The sequence below is a fragment of the Elephantulus edwardii genome, unplaced genomic scaffold (genome assembly GCF_000299155.1).
Source record: "Elephantulus edwardii isolate Elephantulus edwardi_28Jun2011 unplaced genomic scaffold, EleEdw1.0 scaffold00048, whole genome shotgun sequence".
NCBI classification, from domain to species: domain Eukaryota; kingdom Metazoa; phylum Chordata; class Mammalia; order Macroscelidea; family Macroscelididae; genus Elephantulus; species Elephantulus edwardii.
In genome coordinates, this window is record NW_006399798.1 from 7,356,058 (window position 1) to 7,376,635 (window position 20,578).

A 20,578-nucleotide genomic window follows, 5' to 3' on the forward strand; every position below is an offset into this window, starting at 1 on the left:
AGAATTACAAATTTATAAGTTAGGATTTCTCTTGTGACACATCACAGAAAATGAGCTGTTCCCTGCAGATAAGAGACAGCTAGGGACCCCTTTACAGAGAGAGTGTTAATACCTGTGAAATACTTCCTGAGCTAAAGCATTAGGTTGACAATAGAGACAAACTTGGCTTCATTTACAAGGAATTATTTTATGATTTGCTTCCCCTGATTCTCAATAAATACAGACAGGCGTGGCTTGAGGCCTCGAGAACTGCTCGCCCCCTGTCTTTATGCTCTTTGTTCTATCTCACTCCTGATTGTCTCATTATTAATAATTATAGAAATACTTTACCCTCGGTCTGCAACACACTCCCACCTCTCTATTCACTCACAGCTTCTCTCTCACATACATTCACACATACCCGCCTTCACACAACAAACTGCTCACACTGACACACCTGTTGTGTATTCCACTGAGTTGGAACCGACCTACAGCTGAGCCTCCAGCTAGTTTTCAGAGGCAGGTTAATCGCTCAGCAGGGGATTGCCCATCCTTCTCTTGTGGAACAGCTGGTGGATTTGAACCACGTACCTGCATTCCCACATCTACGCGTTTACACACCCTCACTCACACATGTTCACATACTTACACATTCTCTGACAAGCAATCGCACGTGCGTGCATACATACACGCATGCGCGCGCGCGCACACACACACACACACACACACACACACACACACACACACACTTCACATCTCTTGGTGCTCTTGGATCACAGTCCTGGGGGGTTCCAGCTCCCCACTCCTGGCCTCCCAGCCCCTGCTGAGGGCTGCCAAGTAGCGTAAGGACACCCAGTCATGTGGAGATTTCAGATCAACAATGAGTAGCTGTTTGAGCGTGTGTATGTCTCAAGTATTGCACAGGACACACTAGGTTTTTCCTAGCTGGTCATCTGCACTTCCCTTGGTCAGCCACACCTGGAGGCCCCCTCCTGGTGCCCCCACACCCTTGGCCTGGCTGGCTGGTACCTTCAGGAGCCGGGTCAGCTTGCTGTCGCGGTAGTTGATGTACTTGTTATTGTTCTTGTCACTCAGAGCATTGATGCAGTTGCCCAGGGCCAGCAGCGAGCGGTTGATGTGGGCGCCCTCTTTCATCCGCTGCCCCCGGTTCTGGGTCTGGGGGAGCAGTGCACATGACTGTGGCTTTACCGGACAGGGACTGGGGCTTCACACAGTCACCCTGCCCTGGCTGAGTCTGGGTTAGAAATTCCTTCTTCCACAAGGCATTGAAATATGGAGAGGCCACCATAGGGCCAGGGTGGAGGGACAGCGCAGAAGAGGAAGACCCTCCCTCGATGAGATGGATTCAGACTGGGGTAATGGGGGCAGGTGTGTCGGAGATGGTGAGATTGGCACAGGATAGGGCAGAGTTTAGGGCTGTTGTACATAGGGTCGCTGTGAGTCGCAGGCGACTCGACGGCACATAACAACAACCAACCAGAGGGCCAGAGCTGGAAGGACTGTGAACAAGAGTGACGGCTGAGGACTTCCAAGGAGAGCTTTGTTCCTCCAGGACTGGCCCAGGGTACAGTTGGATACAGCCACTGGGAATGAGGGGGAGAGAGGTTGCTGTCCATATGTCCAGCCTCCCAAACAGCTCAGCAAAGGACGAGACACACCCGGAACCACACTGGCCTTTCCCTGCACTGTCTTGTGCCAACAAGGACGCCAGCTGGCTGTCTGCAGTGGCCATGCAGCTTACAGAGCACCAGCAGAAGGGTGGCCGGCCTGTCGCTGGGCCATGCTGTTCACTCAAGGTCTCAGAGCCAGACAAGCAGGGCGTAGTGGGGGACAGGGATGCTGGAGAGATGGGTTTGGGGGGACCTTCTCTCCCTCCGGGCTCCTGCGTCAGCCAAAACTCCAGCAGCTGTGGGTGGGTGTCCCCCTCCTGTCATTTTCTCCCCATCTCCCCTCCACCCCCTGTCCTCTCCCTTCTGACAAACAGTCCCTCCTTTCTTCTTCCTCTGGAAGCCTCCCCCCATCCTTCTCCCCCTTCTGCTCCAGGACATTTCTTAGTCCCTACCCTGGGACATCACTCACCCTGTCCTCTTCCTTCCCCCTGGACGGTCCCCCCTCCGTGCCTGGGGATCCAGTGTCACCTGGGATACCACCATCCTGCCACCCTTCCCTCAGGACTCAGCCCGTCCTGGGAGCTGGTCTCATTGGTGGTCATCATGCTGGCCTTACTTGGGTAGTCATCACAGCACCCTACCCCTCCCAGCCCCGTCCCACCCGGGAGCCAGCCTCACCCCGGAGCCAGCCTTACCTGGGAGGCACGTTCTGAGCCAGCCAGGTCGATCATGAAGAGGCGGCCCTGCCGCACCTCCTGCAGGATGTCCTTGACGCGGCTCCGCTGGCGCACGGCCACCTGGAGCACCGCGTGGGAGCGCGAAGACGTCTGGTTGGCGGCCGTGGGCTCTTGGGTCCTCTGCCGGTTCCCCTTCACCAGCAGCTGCATGATCTGGGTGCGAAGGCAGAGGGACGGCTGGTAGGTGGGAGGCTCTGGGTGCTCGTGTAGGGATCCCAGAGACAGGAGGCAACCCCAAGGCTGGGGGGTCCTGCTGCTGAGAGGTGGCTGGGGTCTGGGGAGGCCTCTGGCCCCTGCGGATCTGTGTGTAAATGAGAGACTGTACTGACTGGCCACTTTGTCCCCTATGGTAAGCACTGCTGGGCATGGTGGCAGTGTGAGAGGTCCCCGCCTGCCACTCTATGGTTCTGTCTCAGCCCAGCTTCAGAGGAGCTTCAGCTCTGACCCACCTTGTACTCCTTCAGGTGGTCAGTGCCCATGTGCTGCCCTAATCTGTGCCCTGGCTGTGCCCTGGCCTGTGCTGGGCTCACCTCTTTGGCATTGATGGTGGAGACTTCCGTGATCCCAGCCACCTGGATGACTCCCTTGGAGTCCTCTCTCAGCTCCAGGTACCCCAGGGCGGGGTTCAGCAGGTCTCGTATCATCTCGTTGTAGATCTAAAGGAATGGGCACGCCAGTGGGACAAAGGGCAGGGGTCCAGGCTAGGACAACCTGCTCAATAATGAGGGGACAAGACATTCCCACTTCTCCAACTCCTTTCAAAGAAACCTGACTGGAGCTTCAACTTCTAGAAGGGAGTCAGGTTGTCTGAACTGAGCCTACAGGAACCATCAAACCCCTCTGTAGATAGACTGGACATCTCCTGGTTCAGTCATGACCAATGAATTAAAATCAGAACAGATCTGAGTTTGTAAAAGGTGGGAAAACAGAACAATAAAAGAGCTTGGAAAATTACAGGTCAGTGTTCCACTAGAAATGTAATCCCCTTGTAAGAAAACAAGAACAGAACACATACTGCATAGCAACCAATTTCTTGGCCGGCAGAGTTGGAAGCAACATTGCCCCACTCAAAGATGGCAGTTGATCATTCTGTTTTAAATATGTGTCACTCCCCAGAGTCCTGGCAATTACCCAAGATTCCACATCAGGCTGCTGCAAGGGTTCACGGTATCTCTTTCCAGGCTCTCATTATAGGGTTCTGACCTGAAATTTTTCCCATTTTTGCTATCATTCTGCTCAAGTCAAGTTTTGAAAATTCAGGTCTGTTCCAACTTTGTTTTGTCAGTCGTGAGTGAACTGGCCTTAAGGCCTAGGGCTCAGCCCCCTGGGATCTGACCAGAGGTAAAAACAACCTGCAGAGTTGGGGGAGCCCTTTAAAGGCCACAGTGGACTCCCCCACAAAATGTGCTGACTTCTATGCCTGGGGCTTCTGGACTTGGATTGTCTTTGAATGTTAATGAGGCCACATTACTCTAGACTATATCTTGAGTCAATATCTTTTCTATATAAAAGAGATTAAACAAATAAACTAGAAACTGATGAGGAAGTAAGATCTTCAAGAAATTGAGACATAGAGACAACGCCCAGAGGCACCACCTTCCCTTAGGGCCAGTGTCCTGACTTTGAACTCCAGTCTCCTATGAGAAGATAAACAGCTGTTTGTTAAAGCCACCCATTTGTGCTATTTCTGTAACACCAGATAATGAAGATAGGCCACCCTTGCTAGTCACTAGGCAACCCATCCGTCTCCCCTCCCTGTCCCCACAAACAAAGTGAAGGTGCTGGCCCAGTCAGTATGTGCTGGCTGGAGCAGCTTGGAGCCCATCTCACCAGCTCAGATTCAGAGATTATCACCTTAGAGATTATCAGCTCCTCCAAGCCTGCAGTCAGAGGCAGTGCGATTGGCACAGGATAGAGCAGGGTTTAGGGCTGTTGTACATAGGGTTGCTATGAGTCGCAAACGACTAGACAGCACATAACAACAACAACTAAGCCTGCAAGGTGAGCCCCAGCCCGAGGGAGGCCAGAACACTGGCTCTTCCCTCCTTCTGGTCTCTATTGTCCCCACCCCTCCTGTCCCTTCACTGTCTGCTGGTCCTGCTCCCACAGGTGGACATGCAGTGGCTGGCAGCTAAGGTCTCCAGGTTCAAGCCTGTATCTACAGTGCATGGTCTCACCTGTACCTCTGTGTGTGTAGCACCTGGAGGCACAGGACAGGGCAGGCAGGGCGGCCACAGGGAGTGAGGCTTGGAGGGTGCAGGTGCAGAGGGCAGCGAGCAGCAGAGTTCTCTGCTTTTTCCCGGGCGAACTTGAAAGCCACGAGACCCTGGGTTTGGATCTCTGCTTCCTCACGTGCTGTGTGACTTTGACCTAGCTTCCTAACCTCTCTGAGCCTGACTTGTGTACAGAGGGGCTAACAACATGAGTTTAAGAGGGATGCAATGGTAAACTGCCCAGGGGCCTGGGCCTGGGAACTGGAGCGATAATCCTGTCTTATTGGCCCCTTGGCCAAGTACCACTGGCTGAGTGGAAACTTACCTCCAGGTAGGACATGGACACCTCATATTCCATGTCATTGCTGGTCTCCTCGATGGCACGGAAGAGGTCATTGAGGGTCCGGACATAGATGCCTGGCTCATGGTCTGTGCCCAGCATGGTGTAGGTTTTCCCACAGCCTGGGAGTGGGAGGGAGGGCTTGACGTGCATGGCTAGGTCTGCTAGGACCTGGGCCCGCCCACATGACCAGGAAAGCCATGGAGGGGCGCAGGCCTTCAGAGCTGGAGCGCTGGGGTTAGAGGGTCCCAGGTGGGGTTAAGATGGTTATGACCCGAATGAAGCCAGAGTAGCACCCTGAGAGGCTTCCTTCCCGAGATGGGGACCCCAGGGCCAGGCCTGTCCTGGATCTGCCCGCTCACCGGTGGGGCCATAGGCAAAGACAGTGGCGTTGTACCCCGAGATGACCCCTTCAATGAGGCTCTTGGTGGTGGCCTGATACACCATCTCCTGCAGGAAGAAGGCTGGTCAGCGGCTGAGAGACCCGCAAGCAGAGCGCCAGTGTCCCTCAGGACAGCCAGCCCTCAACGGGCTGAGGGTGTGGAGGAAGGGTGCCTCTGCTGCCACACCTGGGGGACGACAGCTGGAAACAGAGCTGGGGACACCCGAGATGCCTCCCCCTGAAGCCACCTCCTGGGTCCCAGCCCAGGGCGCCTGGCATCTGCTCCTGGAAGCATTCTGAAGATGAGCCAGATGGGGGTCCCCAGGTGTCAGCTTCCCTGTCACTGTCCTCCACCTGTCCTCTCCCCACGAGCTGGGCTTCTCGCCTCCCCAACCTACTTCGACAGCTTCCCACTGTGGTGTTCCCTGTAGGGGGTGTCCATGCAAGGTGCTGGGCATGCGCATGGCATTGGGGGCAAAGCTGAGAAGAGATGGTTGAGCAGGTGCTGCAGGGAGCCTCAGGGTCAAGTGCAGGGTCCCCAGGAGGGACAAGTGCAAGGTCCCCAGGGCTCCCCCTCACCTGGGTGGCAGTGAAGTCAAAGGTCACATCAAACAGGTAGGACTTCTCCCGGGAGCGGTGCGCCCGCAGGATGTCATCCGGGTCCTCCATGGGGTCCATGAGAACCACCATCTGGCAGGATGGAGACAGGCCGGCACTCAGTCATTGCCAGGTCAACCTGCCAGCTTGGACCTCACTGACCGCTCAGATAGACCCAGAGGCTCAAAGGGTCATGGCCTTGGTTTGGAAGACTGGCCAGTTCCTGTGGGAGTGGCAGAGCTGGGCAGCCCCAGTCCCTGAGCCCTGCATTCTTCATGTCTTCATGGGTTCTGCAGGGGTAAGGTCGGGGACACTGGATTCCCGATGCCCAAACACACCTCCAACCTGGAGGAATGCCCCAAAGAGGAAGCCTCATGGTGGAGAGTGTTTAAGATGTGGTGGGTCTCAGGACCCCGTTACAGAGGCAGCGCCAACACAGCTCTCAACACAGCCCCACACTGCCTCCACCTGAGAGAGACACCAGCCAAGTGGCTCCACGTCCTAGGTAACCTTCTGTGCCAGGAGCTGCTGGGGGCACTTCACCTGTCTAGACGAGATGGGCTGGCACGGTGCCTCAGCCGTGCACTCACCTGTCTCAAGTACGTCAGAGATGCTGTGACAGTCCAGGATAGGACAAGGTTTAGATCTGTTGTTCATGGGATCGCTACGAGTCACACTTGCCTCAACAGCACGTAATAACAACAACAACAGTGAACAGCTCACGTGTTCCCATGGGAAGCAGCTGCACTCCCAGCCCAAAGCGGTTCGAATCCACCAGCTGGTCCGCGGGAGAAAGACAGGCAACCTACCTCCTCCCAGATGATTTACTGCTTCTGAAAACCCACTCAAGTGTCAGCTATGAGCTGCTTCTGACTCAACAGTACAAACCAACAAACTTCCCACAACCCAAGCGGAGAGGACAATTTACACTCCCAGTGACAGGTGAGGAAACTGGGTTACACACGCGGAAGAAGCAGGACTCCACAGACTCATAGTCCAGGTGCCAGCCGGGGCCTTTGCCCAGCCTGCCCTCGCTGCCCTGCCAGCCTCACGCCTCCACTCAGGCCAGAGCCAGTGGGCTGACCATGGGGCAGGAAGAGAGCGGGGAGGGGGTGCTGAAGAAATGGAGTAGGGTTTGGGGAGAGGACCTCTTGAGGCTGAACGAGGCTTCAAGCCCTAGTCTCCACCTATCAAATGTGCACAGGAGTGTTGGTTCGAATCCACTAGCGACTCTATAAAGAGGCTCAGGGTCCTCTGAGTGGTTTCCAGGCACGGAAGCCCAAGGAGGGTCGTCTGTGGGCAGTTCTGACGTGACAGCAATGCCTTTTGAGTGGGAGTATGTGGTGTAGCCAGAGCGATCCTTAGAACCGAGCCTGGTGGACTCAGTCTCACCTACTGAGGACACATTTATCAGGAGGGAGGAGGGACCAGCCCTGGAGAAGGACCCTATGCTTGGAAAAGTCGAGAATCAGCAAAGGAGAGGAGGCCCCTCAAAGAGATGGGCTCACAGCGTGGCTCCAAGATTGGGCTTAAGTGTGAGGGTGGGCATTGAAACAGATGAGGGAGAGAACTGTTTAAAAGGGATCTGTGATTAGGGATTTTTGTCATGACCGGCGTCCAGAGCTGCATAGTGGAGTGGACCTGGGGGGAGGGACTGTAAAACAATGAAAGAATTTTTCTTTTACTTTTCCGAGAGGGTAGCGTACTGGGGAGGAGGGTTGGGAGGGGAGAAAAGTGCAACAATGAATGAATGGAAATCCAAAGTCTCTGTAAATTTTCATTGAAATTAATAATAAATAAAAAAAAAAACCAAAAACCAAAAAAACCACGTGAGACTGAGGCAGGATCGAACAAAGTTTCAAGCTGTTGTAAACAGGGTTGGCGGAGTCAAGACTGACTTGATGTCACCTAACAACAAAGGAGGGTATGACTGTTACGACAGGACCTATGTGAAACACCTGGGCATATGCCAAGTGCTCACCAATCTTTGTGGAAGGGGCTTCTGGGAGGAATTGCAGAGACCCCACCAGGGTAACGGGAAAATCTTTCATTGCCTGCAGTTCTGTCTCCCAGCCCCAGTGCCCCATGGAGGTGGCCGCTGAGAATCTGCTGGAACCTCTACCTGCTGCTCTGCGCCCGGGAACACCAGGGGTCCCTGGGGTGCTGTCTGGAGCCAGACAGCCAGGGGAAAACCTGCGACAGTGCTCTACTCTAATGAGGCCCGAGGACGTTCCCCCAGGGGCTGGGGTGGAGCAGAGGTCCCACCAACCGCTGAGCACAACAGTCTCTGCTACTTCCTCTTGTGGAAGTGAGGGAGGTGGTGACCCAAAAGGGAGGGCAGCCGTTTACCACGTGATGTTGTTGTTGTGCGATGCCTTCAAGCTAAATACGACTCCCAGCGACCCAATGATCGGAACCCTGTCATATTCTGTGCCGTCCTGATCATCTCTGACTCACTTGAGCCCATTGCCGCAGTCACTGTGTTATCCGTCTTGCTGAGAGTCCCTCCCTTCCGTCGATTACCCACCTTTCCAAGCTTGATGTCCCTCTCCAGTGAACACCCTGTCCCAACAACACGCCCAAACTACATGAGATGAAGCTACACACACACACACACACACACACACACACACCCCGCCCTTGCTTCCAGGGAGCTTTCCGGCTGCACTTTTTACAAGACATCACTGCTCCTCTGTAAGTTAGAGAGGTCCATGACCGTGAACTTGCCCAATGCAATCCATCTCCTGATTTCTGGACTACTGGTACCAAGGGTATTGATTGTGGACCCACGTAAGATGAAATAATTGACAATTTCAGACTTTTTTCCATTTTTCATGATGTTGCTTATGGGTCTGGTGCTAAGGATTTTTGTCTTTTTGGTGATGAGATGCAATCCATATTGAAGGCTGTTGTTTTTGTTTTGTGCCATTGAGTTGCTTGCGACTCATAACGACCCTGTGTACAAGAGCCCTAAACGCCGTTCTATCCTGTGCCAACCTCGCTGTCTCAAACACACTCATTCCCACCACTCCACTCACAGAATCGATCCATCTCATTGAAGGTCTTCCTCTCCTGCGCCATCCCTCCACTCTCCCAAACATGATGTCCCTCTCCAAGGACCAGTCCCTCTTTGCAACATGCCCAAAGTACGTCAGATGAAGCTTCAGAATCCTTGACTCCAAGGAGCATTCCGGCTTCACCCTTCTCCAGGACAAACCTGTTTGTTCTCCTAGCAGTCCATGGTATATTCAACAGCCCTCTCCAGCACCACAGCTCAAAGGCATCAATTCTCTTTCCATCATCCTTATTCACTGTCCAGCTCTCTGATGCATAGCACGTAATTGTGAAGACCATAGCCTGGATCAGGCGCACCTTAGGCTTTGATTTTCTGCAGCAAGTGTTTGGAATCCTCACTTTCAGCAAGCAAGGTTGTGTCAGCTGTGCAGTGCAGGCTGCCATCAGGTAATAATAATCACTAATTGTGACTGAGGCCTTCTATGTGAATTCAGAGGCTACACTCAGCGGGACCTCCCAAGAAAGGCCTGCTGGGCTAGTCCTCAAAAATCAGCCTTGAAGGGAGTTCAGGTGGCCTAGTGGCAAGAAGCTGCACTGCAATCCCAGAATTGTGCAGTTTGAATCCACCGGATGCTTTGCTGGAGAAGGAGGGACAATCTCCTCCCATACCAGTCAGATCCAATTTGACAGTACACACAAAATAGTAAGTAATAATAAATGAATAAATAAGAATTTTTTTTTTTTAAATCAGCCTTGAGATTCCCGTGAAGCGACCAAAAGCCATGAAAAGACAAGCTACTGACCAGGAGAACATCTTCAGAAACAATATATCAGACAAGACTCTAACCAAAACACACAAAAAGTTTTGACAACTTAATAGCAAAACAGACAAGCAACCCCGTCGTCAAATGGGTAAAGGGCTGTGTCAGCTAACACTGGGCACCTGACCAGCCATAAAAGCTCTCTCCGCTGCCAGGCTCTGTGGACATGCTGTGGTCAGGGACCTGAGGTTCACCCTCTGCATCCTATCCCCCACTGCTCACCTGCCCACGACCCCCAGGCACTGCCAACTCCCAGGGCGCCCTGGACTCTGGCAGACTCTCTATCTGGGCGCCTGAATTGGTGCATTGTCAGCGAGGCTGCCTTGATCCCTGTTAAAGAGGCTTTGTCTGTGTGTCCATCTGTCTGGGCCCGACCCTGCTCTGCCCTCCAGAGCGTCAGCCTCCACACTGTCCCTTCTACCACACAAAAGGGCCCTTGTGCCCCTCGACCAGGTGAGCTGGAGTTGAGCCGGAGGACAGGGAGGGCTGGGGTGGGGGGCGCTCCTCCGGGCAGCCATGCAGACCAGCCCAGCGAGTTTACCAGGTTCTTGAGTGAAACTTAGCATCTGGTCCTCTGACAGCGTTCAGTGGGGAACAGGTTGTTTAATAAGGAAAGTGCTGGGTTACAGGGGTGACAGGAGCAAGAGGACTCACTGCCATCAAGTCCATTCTCACCCACAGAGACCTCACGTGTGCAAAGTGGACTGCTATGCAGGCTTTCCAAGGCTGAGTGTGGCCTTTCCACAGCAGATTGCCAGACCTTTCTGTGGAGGTACCTCTGGTGGATTTTAGTTAGTATCCCAGTCGTCTAACTATTTGAGCCACTCAGAGACTCAGGAGCTAGAAATGAGGTGCCAAATGCAGGGGGCCCCCAAACTGAGTCTTACGGGATGAGCGAAGGCTGGCCAGGGGGTGTGCGATGGGGAGAGCATTCGGAGAAAGGCATGCAACAACCAGAAGTAAGAGAAGGACTGTGTGAGACACAGGCCCACAGCTCAGAAGCACTGGTGTCCAGCTCAGAAGCACTGGTGTCCTGGATGGATTGTGACCCCAGAAAGACATGCTCAGACCCTGACCCCAGGTGCCTGTGGACCTGACTTTGTTTAGAAATAGGGGCCTGATCTACAGGTGGTGGTTGTTGTTGTATATTGTCTAGCTGTAAGTGACTCAGTGGGGTTTCAGAGGTATTACATCACACAGAAGGAGACTGCCTGTCTCTCATGGAGCAGCCGGTGGATTCAAACCGTGTACCTTTGTATTAGCAGCACAACTCTTTACCACTGACCACCAGAATTCCCTGATCCCACAGAAGTGCTGTCCTTATAAAACAAGACTCAGAATATCACCTGAAGAGTTCTCTAAAGGTCGCAGTGTGCCCGGGGCTGAACGCTAAAAGACTAGAGTGAATCTTCCACCCAGAACGTCTAAGAGAACTTGGTCTTGCCAACACCTTGAATTTGAATTTCCAGCTTTAATCCTGACTCAGTAAATTTCTGTTTGTATTGTTGCGGTGTGTGCCATCAAGTTAGAACTGGCCCATAGCTGACTCACCAGTGGGTTTTCAGAGGTCGTTGGTTAATCACAGGAGGAGACTACCCATCTTTTCCTCACAGAGGATCTGGTGGATTTGAACCACCTGCCTTTGGGATTACAGCGCAGCTTCCTACAAGTAAGCCACCAGAGCTCCTACAATAATAACTGGGAACAAATAACGTCACATCTCTCTCTGTGTGTCACCTGGTTTGTGGGATTTGGCTCCAGCAGCCCCAGGAAGCCGAGACAGTGGACATCCCTGTGAGAAACACAAATGCAGGGAGAGTGTGCAGGAATGTCATGTCCTGTCCTCACTCCGAGGAGCCTTGGTAGCACAGTGGGTTAAGCACTGGGATGCTAACTGAGAAGTCGCTGGTTCGAGCCCACCGGATACATTAAGGGAGAGAGATGAGAAAGTTACCCTATGGGGTGGTTCTGCCCTGTGCTCTGAGTTGGAACTGACTCACGGGAAGTGAGTTAGTGACCAAGTCCTCTCTGCAGGGATTCTCACATCGCTCCTCCAAGATTCTACAGCTGTGTCCAGAAGTGAACGTGTTTATGCCCCCAGGGACATGCTATCTGTCCCACTCTATCCTATGGGATCACTGGCAGGGTTGTAGTTGACCTGATGGCAGCGGGTATGGCTCTCAACTATTTCCCAGCTGGAAGTCAAGGAGGACCAATAGGGCCATATCCCTGATAGATGAAATTCTATTAACACCTCAACCTATTCAGGAAATCCTCCCAGGGGGAGAAAAAAAGAAAAAATGGGCTCTGAGAAAGTCTCAGCCTTCAGGACTCATGCCCAGTCCATCAAGTCAGACCCAAGGTCCCTTTACTCTCAGTCTCTTTATTCTTATTTTGAAAACAAAAGCAAAACCTAATTGTAAGTATGTATCAGCTTGTAAGATTCCCCCCCCCCAAGTTTTGTTTCTCTGACAATGAAGAAGACTTTGGTCCCAAGGGAAGAGGGAGTGAGTCTTGTCAGCTCATGGACTGGGTAGAGAAGGCCAGAATGGAGCCTGATGAGCTTTTAAAGCCACCAAGATCCTGTTGTCTGCTGAGGACAGAGCTGCAGCCTCGCTGATGGCCTGGCCTGGTCCCAACCCAACTCCAAGACCCCAGATGAGAAAAGGATGACTTAGAAAGATAGCGTAGGGCCGTGTTTCCCAAAGCATCTGCAGACGCTGTCGTCAGAGCCACTTGGGCATCTTGTAAACATGCATATTCCCAGGCACCATACAAGACTGACCCAGAATCTCTTGGAGAACGGGACTGTCAATGTGCATTTTTAACATGCATCCATCCAGACTCTAAATGTCAGAATCTCTACACCTGTGTTTGTCCATAACAAACCTATAGTGAAAACAACACAACTGTCCATCAACTGACAAATAGTTTAAAAAAATGGGATACACCCATATATTGTAATAGTCCTCAGTTATAAAAAGGGATGAAATACCACGCTGTAGCACGGATGGATCTTTCAAAAAATTAGGAGAAAACCACATATTGTATGATTCTATTTCTATAATATGTGCAGAGTGGACAAATCCATTGAAACAGAGTGTGGATCAGTAGTAGCCTATGATTGGAGGGTGGGAGGGCACTAGAGGTGGTGGTTAAAGGGGGTGTTGTTTCTTTTTGAGGTGTCGAAAATGTGAAAATGGGGGAGCTCTGGTGGCCTAGTGGCAAGGAGCTGCAACTACAATCCCAGAGGCACACGGTTCGAATCCACCAGATGCTCTGCCAGGAAAAGGAGGGACACTCTCCTCCTGTACCAGTCAGATCTGATTTGACGGTACACACACACACACACACACACACACACACACACACACACACACACACACACAAATGTGAAAATGTTCTGACACAGATTGTGGTGATAAGCATTCTTAAATAGTCTAAAAATCATTGACTTGTACACTCAGATGACTGACTTATGAATTATATCCAATAAAACTGTTTCTAACACATCTGGAGCCCCCCACAGGCACAATTGCCATGCTCAGCTCTTTGGGAAAACAGAGACAAGAAGCATCCAGATGGTGTGTGTGCAGGAAGCCCCTCCTCCCAGCCCCGAGCCCTCCAGGTCTGCACTCAGCATCTGTCACCCTATCCTCTATTTATCTTTCACAATAGTCTCAAGACTGTGTGGACACAGGCTCCCTCACATTATCTCCTTTAATCCCCTTGCTGTTCTCTGGGATGGGTGGGGTGGGAAGCTGAGATCTGAGGAGGGTCTCAGGCTTGCCCATGGGCACTCTGCCCGGAAGAGCCAGGGAGGAAGCCTGAGTCTGTGGTTCCTGGGTGGTTTGCAGGTGCCGTCAGGAACCCAGGACTCTCCTCTCCACATCTCACTGCCCTCTCCCCTCCAGCCCGTGCCCTGCCTTCCTCCTTGCTGGGTTTCTGGCCATTTTTCCTTGGTCCTCCCTTGAGTCCCGAAGAGCAGAGGCAGTGACCGTTGGCTTTAGCAGATAAACGCTAATTATAGGATTACACATGCTGTTGGTAGACTTAAATCCTGTAGGAAAACAGTCTTGGGAGCTGAGAGGAGGCTAAGAAGGCTGGGGGTTGAGGGGGTGCAGATGGGGGAGGAGAAGGTGACACTTCTGCTCTGGAACTCCAGGGTCCTCAGCTTTCTGGATGTACCCTTACATGCAGTGCTTGCTGCTGGCATCCGAAAGGGGTCAGCTTCCGGGTCTAGTCCACCCCAGAGGCAACCAGGAACCAAAGTCCCCTCACAGCTTCCAGGAACAAACAGGCACACTTTATTGCACTTTGCGGATTTTTAAATTTTTTTTTTAAGAAATTGAGGATTTGTGGCAACCCTGCATCGTGTAAATAATTTTCTGAACAGTATGCACTCACCTCATGTCTCTGTCACACGTCGCTCATTCTCACAACACTTAAAACTTTTGTGTTATGCACTGTATAACATAAACAGCCAAACCCAAGCCCAAAGCCACAGCTGTTGGGTGCATGGTGACCATCGTCAACTTCCTGGGGACTAAGTCTGTACAAGAGAAGACTACCTATCTGGTTCCCACTACCTATCTGTGGGTGGACTTGAACTTCTGACCTTCAAGTTAGCAGTGTAACATACAGTGCACAGCACCACTAGGGCTCCTTGACACAGACTACAGCATAGTGTTAACACAATTTTTACAGCAGGACACAGAAAATGTGTGACTTGCTTTGTTGTGATATTTATTAGGGTCGGTCTCGGACTGAAGCCCAGCATCTATGAGGAGGGATACTGTGGGAACGTGGAGGGTCAGTGAAAGAGGGAAAGACCCTCAACCAGGAGGATTGATACAGTGACTGTTCTGATGGGCTCTAGGGTGTCAGGGAATGAAGACAACACAGGGTACGACAGGGCTCAGATGTGCCGTTCTTAGGGTTACTTGACTCAATGGCACCTAGTAATGAGGCAATGAAGAGGGGATCATGCAGGTCCCCTACACCAGGAGTTCTGATATTGGAAGTGGGGAGGTCTGAAGGAGGGCTAAGTGTTAACTCTGAAATCTCCCCATAGGTCAGTCCTTCAGCTAGAGTCTTCTAATTGGCCAGAACCCTGGGTCATGGGTCTCCAAGTAATCTGAATTGTTCCCTTACACCATCTAGACCTTCATGCTAACTCCCCCGTCCAGAGTTTCAGCACAGTGGGTCTCCTTGTCTCCAGGCACCACCTTACCAGAGGACAGTCCATTCTCTTGAAAGTTGTATTGTACTACCCCCCATATTCAGGCCTCCCCAGGAGAACACTGGGCCTGAGGGAAAGCTGGCCTAGAGCCCCTCACTGTGACCCAAACCAGTCAGTGACCAAGTGCCCAGCCTGCCTCTCCCTCCTAAACCGCAGTGGGTGGCCATAGCAGCCTCTACCTCTCTTGCTGACCACTGAGGGGGCCCTGTTCCCCCAGGCCTGTGACAGCAGAGAAGTAACCTGTTTATTGAAGTGGGGAAGCAAGAAGCAAAGAGCTTTCTTCACAGGGCAGTGCGCCAGTGGGCACTCAGGCACAGCTGGGCACTGGCGGGCAGGGCACTGACGGGCACAGCTACCTTTTCCTAGTGAGGGACACCACTGTCCCTGGTGACATCGTCCACACCAGCTGGCCTAGTTAAGGGTCCAAACTCACCGTAGTGACCCCCTGGCCCCAGATCCCAGAGGAAAGGGCAGAGAAACAGCAAACTCATTGTCCATCAGTGGCTCTGTCCACACCTGGACCCCCAAGCCTCTCTGAGGCCATCATGCTGCCCTGGAGGTCATTAGGGGTGTCCCTGGGTGGAGTGCGGCAGAGCGGGAGGCAGAGTTCTGGTCTGCTGAGGAAACTGCCCATCTTTCCTGAGCTGTGGTGCTGGAGAAGAGTATTGAGAATACCATGGACTGCTAGGAAAACAAACAGATTTGTCCTGGAAAGGGTTAAACCAGGTGGCTCCTTGGAGGCAAGGATTCTGAGGCTCTGTCTAACATACTTTGGACATGTTGTGAGGAGAGACCGGTCCTTAGAGAGGGACATCATGCTTGGGAGGGTGGAGGTACAGTGCAGGAGGGGAAGACCCTCTACGAGGTGGATTGATTCAGTGACTGGGGTAATTGGGATGGGAGTGTCAGAGACAGTGCGATTGGCACAGGACAGAGCGGAGTTTAGGGCTGCTGGACATAGGGTTGCCATGAGTCGCAGGTGACTTGACAGCACATAACAACAACAACAACCTTCACATCCTTGTTGCCAAGGCTGGATTTGTTAGGGAGGGAGGAGGTGCCGATTTGAAGAGATTTCCAACCTAGAGTTCGCTATGACTCCTCCCAGGCTGCAGCTCTGGGCAAGAGGGCCGGGCTGGGAGGTGAGCTTGTATTTGAAGCCCATCCTGGCAGGAGGCGCTCAGGGAGGAAGCAGAGGTTCTCGCTTCTGGGCTGAGCCAGGGCTCTAACTGAGCCCACGTTGCTGAGACCCCCTGGTTGCACATTGCTGAGACCCCCTGGTTGAGCCCATGGCTCAAAAATAAGCAGCCCTGTACGCTGCCGTCTCCAGCCCACAGTTGAGGCTGAATTTCAAAGGGATAGAAAGGAGCCAGTGTTTGCTGGGTGTGGGCTGCACCCCGGAGAAGACCTTTGGATCAGCAGCAGTTAATACTATCAGCCCCCACTCCGGCGGGGAGCCAGGCTAGCAGGGGGAGAGGAATGCCATTGTCGAAGCCTGCTGGACTGATATGGACTGATACCCTTTGGGGAACGGAGTGGACAAGCAGGAGGAACCTCGCCCAGGGGAGGCACCTGGCTCAGAGGCGGTCTCTCCTCCCTAGCTCTCTGGCTTGGAGAGGCTGGGCCCTTCATCAGTCAACCCTGCAGCTTTGGGGAGTGCCCATCGTTAACAATGATGATAGCTAACATTTATTAAACTAACAATGATGATGGCTAACATTCATTAAACTCCTATGTGTGCCCTGGTGGCACAGCGATCGATTAAAGAATGTAGCTGCTAAGCCAAAGGTCAATGGTTCGAATCCATCAATTGTTCTGAAGGAGTTTGCTTCCATAAAGATCACCACCTTAGAAGCCCATGGCTCAGTTCTAGTGCATCTTAAAGAATCTCTCAGGGAGCTCTGGTGGCCTAGTGGAAAGAAGGTGCACTGCAATCCAAAAGGCGCACGGTTCAAATCCACCAGATGCTCTGCTGAAGAAAGAGGGGCAGTCTCCTCCTGTACCAGTCAGATTCAATTTGACGGTGCGCACACACAAATTAATAATAATAATAATAAAAGTAAAATAAAAAAAGAATCTCTCTGCTTCAGAGTCAACTCAGTGTTAGGAGCCGTCGAGTCAGCTCCAACTCATAGTGACCCTATAAATGACAGAGTGAGTTTGATTTTGGGTCAGTGGTAAAATCCTTGCCTTCCATTTGGGAGAACAGGGTTCAATTCCCGGCCAAAGCATCTCATGTGCCGTCACCTATGTCCGTCAGTGGAGGCTTGCATGTTCCTATGATGATAAACAAGTTTCATAGGAGCTCACAGACTAAGACAGACCTGCCGATCTGCTTCTGAAGACTAGCTCATGAACACCAGCGATCACAAAGGTTGTCAGAAGTTGGGTACCAACTAACTATCCAACCAGCTAACAACAAAGCCTGTAGCAGGCATTGCGGTGAACAGTGTGCATTAGCCCATGAAGAGCTGATAAAGAGGACACCGGGATCACTGCCCCCCTTACGGGCAAGCAGCGAAGGCTTCTGCAGCAGCAACGGCACGAGGCTTACTGGTAAGGATCTGTGCTGCCAAACACAAACGTATGCAGTTCAAACCCACCACCTGTTCTGTAAGAGAAAGCGAGGTATCTCCACATACAACCTACTGCTTCCGAAAGCCTGCTGGAGGGTCAGCGATGGGTCAGCTCTACCTCAATGGTACACAACGACCTTTTCCCAAGAGAAATAAAGGAAGAAAAAACAGAGGCTGGTCCCCCAGCTCCACCATCACAGCTGAAGGAGGAGAAGGAGTAGGGATTCGCCCTGGGACCCCAGAGGCGGTGCCACTGGGGGTGGTACCCACCACCTCTCCTACTCTTATCAGCAACGTGAGTCCTGCCTGCCGGGCCCAGGCCGGTCAGCCCCACCGCTGCCTTCTCAGCGCCACCCTGACTTCTCTGCACCAACAGCACCAGTGCACGCGGGAGATGCCAGTGAGAGGAAGCACGGAGCCCAGATGACTACAGACAATGGCCCTCGATGTTCCTGTCCAGGCACCACATCTGCTCCTGCCGCTCACACTGATTCCACACCTGTGTCCCCAACGTCCTGCCCCACAAGCATCCTGGCTGGGTCTACAGTGTGTGGCCTTGGCTCCTGCCCGAGTCGCCAATCTGATCTCACCTCTGTCACCCCTTCCTTGGCTGCAGGAGCAGGTACACGATCGTACCCACGTGCCCGTAATGACCCGTCCTGATCCAGCTCCACACAGCCTGTTAAGGGAGCCGCCTCTGACCTCCAGCGCCAGGGGCCCGCTTTACTCACTCTCCAGCACTGCAGACCCCCTGGAAGCCCTCACCAGCTGCTACCTCGCTCGGCTGCAATTCTGCTCTTTGATTACTATCTCCTCTCCCTGCACATTGCACCGCAAGGAGACCCAAGGCAGGCCCGGCTCATGCCCTCCACGCTCACTTCCCAGCCCCAGCACAGCACCCAACAGACTGATAGATATTTGCTACTTTGTGTTGAAACAGGCAGAACAATTTCCCGACCCACGGTCCCATGAGGACCGAGGAAGGCAGACGGACCTCCAGGGATCCTGAGAAGCCTGGACACTCAGAAGGTGAGCATCGGCTCTCCATCAAACCAAATCCGTTGTCATCATCAACTCTGACTCCTGGCGACCCTACGTGTAACAGAGCAGGACTGCCCCACCCGTGTTTCTTGGCTGTCATCTTCACTGAAGCAAATCACCAGGCCTTTCTTCCATGGCACCAATAAATGGACTCCAAGCACCAACCTTAAGGTTAGTAATTGAGTGCTAGCTGTTTGCACCTGAGCCCAGTGGTAAGCAGCTGCACTGCAATCCTGAAGGCAAGAGGTTCAAGTCCACCAGCTGCTCCACAGGAGAAAGATGGGCAATCTCCTCCTGCGTGATTCACTGCCTCTGAAAACCCCCCAGAGGGTCAGCCGATGGGTCTGTTCTGACTCAACAGTACACAACACCAGCTAGGACCTCTGCATTCTGTGTGTGTGTGGGGGGGGTGCACGCACGCCTGTGTGCACACCAGCACACACATAGTCCATGGACTGCAGACATTAAGACGACAAAGTCAGGTTTCAAGCACAGAATATGTGACTTTTTAAGCCAGGACTACTCTCCGCTGTCTCGGGTTCAACCCAGGAAGCTTCCCTGTCGAGTTCTTTGAAACAGCTAAGCAAACAGCAGGTAGAGGAGGGATGATGTTGTCAGCCAGAGAGGCCCTTCCTGCCGGTGCTGGGTGGGGTCTGAATTCAGCCAGCACAGACCCCTGGCCGCCCCAGCAGCTCCTGGCCGCACTCCCGTACCTGTTCATCCACTTTATGGGCGATGAGGGTGGCTCCTTCCTCCAGCTCTGCCACGCTGATGGGCCTGACCCGCAGAGCCACCTAGGAAAGAAGGCCAGACGCCCAGGGTCAGGAGAGAGGCGAGCCCGTCTTGGGTCCCCCAGGGGTCTCCTTGTCTCGACCATCTCAGTGATTCAAGACCACGGGCTCTGTCAGAGGGCAGCAGGCTGCAGGGTGTCAGGTTGTGTCTGTGTTGAGCTTTCCCAGTAGCCCAGACCCAGCACCCAGCCCAGGGGACAAAGCTGTCTGCTTTTTGGGCTTCACCAGCCCTGGACCCACATAAAAGCCCACAGCTCCCTTGGGCTTTGCAACTTGGAGGGTTAGCACTGGGACAGAGTCCCCCCACGTCCATGGGTCACATCCTAGAACAGAAAACATGAGGTAGCCTGGAGCTGAGGCTCAGAGGGGCTGCCCCAGCCAGCCTAATGACCTGCCCCAGGACACTGTCCCTGAGCTGCTACCTCCCTGTCCTTCCAATGTTGTACACCAACACTGACATGGGTCCCCCAAAGAACAAGGGCGTGTCCTCTGCTGGTCAAGGAGAGGCGCTTGCTGGGTGTGTGGGTAGAACTGGATGGACCCGTTCTTAGTACTTTCTGAGGGATGGAGGGACAGATATTCTTAACTGGCTTCACTGGTTGAAGGGGGGACCCTTTATTCCTGCTCAGAGGTACCCCACTTCCAAACATATTCCAAACTGCCAGAGAGGATGTTCCAGACCCCGGGGCTGGGAGGCTGTGGTGAGGCTCTGATGACTGGGGCAGGGGCTGACTTTGGGATTAACCTTATCCTCCAGTTACACTGCCCACCTGCTCAGGTTCTCAGAACACACAGCAGCTGTGCGTAATGAGGTGCAGAGGGGCTAAGCGAGGGAGATTCCCACCCCAAAGTCCGAGCAGGGCAGCCTGGAGGTCTCTGAGTTCTCCCTTCATCACCCCACAGAGCCAACAATCAAGCGTCCCTTCTTCAGTCCCGACCTGGCCCCACACGCCTTACCTGCTCCCCTCATGTCAGAGCCAGGGCTCTGTGCCCCACCTGGTCTGCTCCCCCTTCTCTGCATAGCAGGGTGCTAACAGCCCAGTAATCACCAGCAGTCACCCTTCACACCTCATAGACTCCTCAGCACCTGGAATCCCTGTCTGCCCACCTGGGCCAAGGTATTGAGACTCTTTCCCCTTTATACTTCCTCCTCCCTTCTCAGGGAAGTAGGTTCAGCTGGACTCTGGTTCTGAACTCCTCGGACCAGAGAAGA

At 53.1% G+C, this 20,578-nt stretch overlaps 1 protein-coding gene across 1 annotated transcript in view; it reads right to left on the reverse strand.

Annotated features, from left to right (window-relative positions):
- The window catches only part of KIF19 (kinesin family member 19), a 28,709-nt gene that overhangs the window by 7,768 nt on the left and 363 nt on the right, over nucleotides 1–20,578 (reverse strand). Inside the window, exons 2-8 of the mRNA XM_006886391.1 lie at nucleotides 19,288–19,368; nucleotides 5,862–5,972; nucleotides 5,263–5,350; nucleotides 4,886–5,022; nucleotides 2,878–3,003; nucleotides 2,306–2,500; nucleotides 1,009–1,155 (exon numbers count right to left, since the gene is read on the reverse strand). Of these exons, the coding sequence (XP_006886453.1) occupies nucleotides 1,009–1,155; nucleotides 2,306–2,500; nucleotides 2,878–3,003; nucleotides 4,886–5,022; nucleotides 5,263–5,350; nucleotides 5,862–5,972; nucleotides 19,288–19,368 (885 nt within the window). The remainder of the gene's footprint in view (nucleotides 1–1,008; nucleotides 1,156–2,305; nucleotides 2,501–2,877; nucleotides 3,004–4,885; nucleotides 5,023–5,262; nucleotides 5,351–5,861; nucleotides 5,973–19,287; nucleotides 19,369–20,578) is intronic.